The 6,051-nt window shown below is 54.7% G+C and overlaps 1 protein-coding gene across 1 annotated transcript in view; it reads right to left on the bottom strand.

The window, feature by feature from the left end:
- Positions 1-6,051, bottom strand: part of GRIN2A (glutamate receptor, ionotropic, N-methyl D-aspartate 2A) — a 337,213-nt gene that overhangs the window by 326,148 nt on the left and 5,014 nt on the right. The window contains exons 5-6 of the mRNA XM_015412117.1: positions 5,695-5,871; positions 3,913-4,335 (exon numbers count right to left, since the gene is read on the bottom strand). Of these exons, the coding sequence (XP_015267603.1) occupies positions 3,913-4,335; positions 5,695-5,871 (600 nt within the window). The remainder of the gene's footprint in view (positions 1-3,912; positions 4,336-5,694; positions 5,872-6,051) is intronic.

The following is a 6,051-nucleotide window of genomic DNA, read 5'->3' as shown; positions in this document are numbered from 1 at the left end:
GTTTGTTTTCGGTATACACTAAGCCTCTGTTGAGAAACAGTTCCAGGTTTTTGATGTGCCGGGAAATTATTTTGCTGAAAAGCTAATAAGTGCCTCTCCAGTCAGCAAACGCCTCCCGGAATTATCATCAACTCTTTACAGAAGCGACAAACGAGATCAAGCTCTAAAGCTCTTTGGCAGCAGGCCGGCTCCGCCTCGGCGAAGCCCGGGACTGGAACGGCGGCAAGGACTGGCACCGGAGGCCACCGAGCCCGGCAACGGGACTCTGTAACTGCAACTGCCTTTCCCGTCACCTGGAGTTCAGGAGAGCAAACTCCCTCCCAACAGCCACCTTTTCCTCCCTCCCATCCTGCGCCTCCTTTTCATACGCAGGGCCCACAGCAGGGCTGGCTAATTAGTGCCCCACACACACCCCAGATCACATCCCAACTCAAAAGCAACTGCAACTTGGTCTTCCCTCTCATGACCCACCAGAGTTGAATCAAGACAAGGCAACCTCTCTTTTTTAGTTAAAAAAAAGGGGGGTTCTCGGGTTACAAGAAAAAACAGATCTTTTACACTCCCGCATTATATACCTCCCTTTGCAATCTCCATACATGACGCATTCGTGCACACGTTCCACGTGGGGCTCTACGTCTAAGCTTCACGTCCCCCCATCTCTTCGTGCTGCCAAGTTTATTACCAGACCCCCGGCCGTCGCGTTGACACAGCAGACCACAGACTTCAAGCGATGACGAGGCACCTCTGGAGAATACCTAAACTGTCTTTCCTCACTGCACAGTGGGACTTGGCAGATCTCTGCCCCCAAGCTGCCTACAGTTGATGTTACGAAGAAACAAAGGGAAAGCCTTAATCTCGGGGCCCTCCAGATCGCTACTTATGTGATGCCCTTCGCTGTAAGAAGAAGAAGAAGAGATTGGATTTATACCCCATCCTTCACTACCCAAAGGTGTCTCAGAGTGGCTTACAGACTCCTTTCCCTTCCCCTCCCCACAACAGACACCCCCTGTGAGGTAGGTGGGGCTGAGAGAGCTCTTGACAGAAACTGCTCTTTTTCAAGGACAGCTCTTATCAGAACTACGGCTTGCCCAAGGTCATCCAGCCAGGTGCGAGTGGTGGAGTGGGGAATCAAACCCGGTTCTCCCAGATTAGAGTCCACACACTTAACCACGACACCAAACTGGCTCTCATCCCAGCATCCCAATAGAAGAAGAAGAAGAGATTGGATTTATACCCCGCCCTTCACTACCCAAAGGTTTCTCCAAGTGGCTTACAAACTCCTTATCCTTCCCCTCCCCACAACAAAAACCCTGTGAGGTCGGTTGGGCTGAGAGAGCTGTGACAGAAATGGCTCTTTTTCAAGAACAGCTCTTATCAGAGCTACGGCTTGCCCAAGGTCATCCAGCAGGTGCAAGTGGAGGAGTGGGGGAATCAAACCCGGTTCTCCCAGATTAGAGTCCGCGCACTTAACCATGACACCAATATCTCAATATTCTTGAATTCACTTAACTCAATATTCTTGAACGCACTTAACCACTACACCAATATCTCAATATTCTTGAACTCAATAATAACTCAATAATAACAACAGCCACACAACCAATGAACGTGGCCCCTCACAGAGTCACACAAGCAAACAGAGGCCACTAACATACACATACACAAATTTACAGCGGGAAGGGCTATTAGCCACACCTAGCAGCTGAACAGAACTGCCGCCTTCAAAGGCTGGGGAGAAGTAACGAGGAATGGCCATCCACACCAATGCTCCCTCTAAGCTGTGGAGTCCCGTGAGCAAAAATTCCACTTTGTGAGCGACTGGCTTTAAAGTCGTGAGTGAGCTACTTGGCTGCTGCATCAATCAGTTTGCTCCGGAGCCACATCCTTCCTGAGGTAAGACAAAAATGTGCGAGCCGGAGGCTAAAAAAACTGTGAGCTAGCTCACACTCACTCAGCTTAGAGGGAACACGGATCCACACCTCTGTGGAAGTCACAAGAAGGATGAGGGTGAGACGCCGTCTAATCCAGGATCCCGTTCGACAGCCAGGTCAAAGGAGAGTACAAAAGAGACGAGCTGCAATTGTATGTCCACAGTATCTCACACTCCAAGGTACACTGCCTTCGAATAAGGAGGCTCTATTAAGCTGTCAGGGCTGGGGCTGCCAGGTCCTACCTTTTCTGCTGGCAGTGGGGGGATCGACAGGCCTTTTCTGGAGGTTCTGCCGCGTGTGTTTTGCATGTGCACAATGACGTCAACTAGAAATGATGTCATTGCGCTACCAACATTCTCGTTTCGGGGCAAAACTCTACGGTTTGAGCCCAATTTTACCAGAGTTTTGCCCAAAAACTAGAGCATCACAACACAACGACGACGACGCGATGACGTCATTTTTGTGTGATGTCATCACACTGTGTTTCAAGGCACTTGCAAGCGGGGAGGAACCCGCAAAGGCAGGGGAACCCCCCAACCGAACCAGGGGGGCCGCGACCTTAGTCAGGACTAACAGACGTTATCTACATAATCCTCCTTTATTTAAAACTAGGAGCTACTAGCGCTAGAACTGGATTATCTGCAGCGTGAAGAAACACAAAACAAAGTCCTGGGATGAGCTGGACCATTGGTGTGACCCAGGGGCGGATGAAGGCTCACTGGTGCCCGAAGCACTGACCCATCTTGGTGCCCCCCCTCCTTTCCACACTGACCCCCAGTCCATTTGAGTTGTTGACCTGTCTGGCCAGATATACAATGCAGGTTGCAGCAACTCACAACTGAATTTGGCTCCATCATTTTAAACACAGCCTATGACACTGCACCTCGCCAACAGAAAACAGAAGATAACCCTAGGGTGCACCATGATCAATTTGCACTAGTTTTTATCAAAAGAAATTGTTACAAATCTTCATTCTTTTTTTTTCTTTTCACCCTTTTTCCAACTTCCTGCTGCCCCCTTTTGGCCCTGGTGCCCTAAGCAGGTGCTTAGTCTGCTTCATGGGTGATCCGCCCCAAGTGTGACCCAAACAGGCAAACTGAGGCTTCAGGAATCACTATGGAGTGACCCAAACAGGGAAACGAAGTGAAGGCTCCAGGGATTGCCAGAAAGTGACCCAAACAGGGAAATGAAGGCTCCAGAAATAACCATGGTACGACCTGTCTGCACCCAAGTCCCTGGAACAAGCTATCTGCAGACTAGTTACTCAAATAAAGCAGCATGTGTCTTTTACTCAATATGGGGGAAAGGTAGCAACTCCAACCCCCCCAACCAAACCCCCCACCCCAAAGAATTGTGGGAGTTGTAGTTTGGGGAGGGTGCCAAGAATTCACTGTTGAACTACAGCTCCCGAGCGTCCCCGAGAAAGATCAGGACTCTTCGACGGCTGTGGTCCTGTAGGGCAAACATGACTTGAGATGCCTTCACACCAGACACCAGCCAGAGTCAGAAGTAGGAATAGGAAGCGTTAGAAGTCCGCCAGCAACCAACAAGCAGAAGGAGGGCACACAAACCGTCCATCCGTCCCGTCCCCCACCCCCCACAAAAGCTATCAGAGCATTTCTGGGTTCAAATGACACAAACTCCTTAAAAGCATCCTCTACTGGTCCACAATAATGAGAAGAAACTTTCTCATTCTGCAGCCAGAGACAGAAGGTAACATCTTGAGAGGAGCTCATCACAGGAGATTCTACCAGCGGGTTTGGGGGCCGATGAAGCACGAGGGGAAACCACCCCAAGGAAACACGCTCAAACGCCGCTTTGTTGGTTCCAAAGTTTCTGTACCTGTGGCCAAAGGCCAGACTTTCCCTCCTCCCTCCCTCCCTCCCCAAAATTCTCCATTTCCCGACAGGCCTTAAGAGGCCAATGCCACCCAACCCCAACAGCACGCAACCTGGCGACGAAGCGCAGGCCTTCCTCCTACCTTTTCTGCCATGATCATGGACGAGCCACCGTGAATCCCCAAGATCGGGATGAAGGTCTGCGAGGAAATAAAATCCAAAATCTGGGCGACGGCCTCCTGGTCGGTGTCGTCGCTGAAAACCACCCCGTGGATCTTGGTGCCTGACATCAGGTCGCAAACGTTGGTGATGATGCTCTTGGGATCCGTGTGGTTGACCAGCAGGGGCACCACGTTGACCTCAAGGGTGAAGTTGGCTGCCATCTCCCCCGTCCAGAGGCCGCGGACGTCCCTTTCCGTCAGGCGCTGCATCCTGCCCAGAATGACGGCGATGTTCAGGACGGGGTAGCCCCTCTCTGCCCCGTGGACGAGAGCCGACTCCGCCAGAAGGGTCTGGAGCACGAGGAGAGTCCAGCAAGCCCGCGCCATCTTCACCAGTTCCATTCCCTGCAGAAGGGGGGGGTCACATCGCACAAAGCAGGCAAAAGATCAGGATGAAGCACAGCGACCGCCTCCTGTTCTCGGCACGAGATAAGACCTTCGCCCGGCAAGACATCCCTGGTCCTCGGAGAGGGGGGGATGTCTAAAAGTTTAACTTCAGCCAGACAACCCAGGTGACAGCACTCCGGCTGTGGCCGAGGGAACAGTAAAACAGACCCCCGAGTTTTCGATCTCAGAGCTCAGGTTGGCTAGGAAGATTCCGCCAGATCAGAACCCGAGCAAAGCAGTGTAAAGCCTTGGCACAGGTGAGCCGGCGAATTCCCAATCTGCCTCCTTTTGGGGGCGGGGGAGGAAGATCAAGCTGCAAAAGGCTTCTTGAAAAGTGATTCCGGGACCAGCGCCAGGTCTGCCACCTGCCCCTTCCCCCCCCCCTTCTGCCACTGAAGAAGCCACGGTCGGTGCCCCCCCCTCCCCTCCCCTCGGCTATTCTCGGCCCAGCAGCGACCTCCGATTCCAAAACTCATTCCGGGCCGGCCATGCAAAACCAGCTGCGTTGCTGGAAGAGGTTCAGGCATGCATTATTCTAACCTATTTCTCACCGCCCGCCCCGCAGCTCTGCATTTCCCCTGGGCCAGGCCTCCTCGCGCATCCACTGGCATGCATTCCATGGGCATCTGACCAGTCGGGGAGGAGCACTCAGGACTCCACACCGAGCCCCCTTTCAGTTGGGCTTCGGGGCACCTTTTCCCTCGGCTTATGGGTGGTGGGAAGGACTCCTCTCTACCACCTCCTGGTGCCAAGAGCCCCACGACTGTTCCCCGGAGACAGGGGCTCCTTTACACCGCCCGGCAACCGTTTCCCTCCTTCTCGGATCCTGCCCGCAGCCGGAACGCTGTGTCCATCAATCAGTTCCCGGGGCCGAGCCGGAGACTGCCACCACTGCAGCCGGAGACTGCCACCACTGCAGCTGGAGACTGCCACCACTGCAGCTCGGGCTGGGCAGCCAAGGGGGTCTCCAGCACTCTTCCCCGCTGACCTCATTGGGATTCCAAGTGTGCCACTGTCTGTTGCAGGGCAGATCTCTCTCTTTTTTTCCCCCCCCACCGCAGTGTGATCAGGCAAGAGGCAAAAGGGGGGAGGGGGAAAGTACAGTAAGGCCGGCGGAGCCTTCCGGGCAGGGGAACCGGAGTGGCTGTTGTCCTGGGAAGGGGAGCGAGAGGCGATGCATTCCGGGCTTCCTTCAAGGAAAGGAGAAAATCTTTCCCCCTGTTTTTGTTTTTTTTTTTAAACTGCACACCCCGACCCCCCCCCCCCCCGCCCCAGGCAGGCTGTTGCGAAATCCTGCAGCCCTGACCCGCTCCCTACGTAGCGGGGGAATTCTAGCGCCTCTCCGGCCGCCCATTCATAGCGGGAAGCAAAGGCCAAGAGCGCCCCCTGCCGGGCTGCGCCCCGATCCTCGCCCTCCTCCTCCTCCCGCGCCGCGTCTCCGTACCGGGAATGCGAGAAACTGTAGCCGCCGCCGCCGCCGCCAAGTTGGGCATTCTAGTATCGCCCTCGTCGTCGTCGTCAGCGCGGAGCGTCACGGCCCAGGGCTTCACCTTCCATCGCGGCGCGCCGGGACCCGCTGCTGGCCTCCGCCGCCCGCCGCCCGCGGGGTGCGCATCGCCTGGCCCAGGCGCAGCGCTCAGGATCCATGCACGGGGGGTCTGCGGAGAGAGGAGG

Source organism: Gekko japonicus, unplaced genomic scaffold (genome assembly GCF_001447785.1).
Source record: "Gekko japonicus isolate JY-2015 unplaced genomic scaffold, Gekko_japonicus_V1.1 scaffold1777, whole genome shotgun sequence".
Lineage (NCBI taxonomy): Eukaryota > Metazoa > Chordata > Lepidosauria > Squamata > Gekkonidae > Gekko > Gekko japonicus.
The sequence above is the reverse complement of the archived record's forward strand: the minus strand, read 5'-3'. Positions and strand labels throughout refer to the sequence as shown.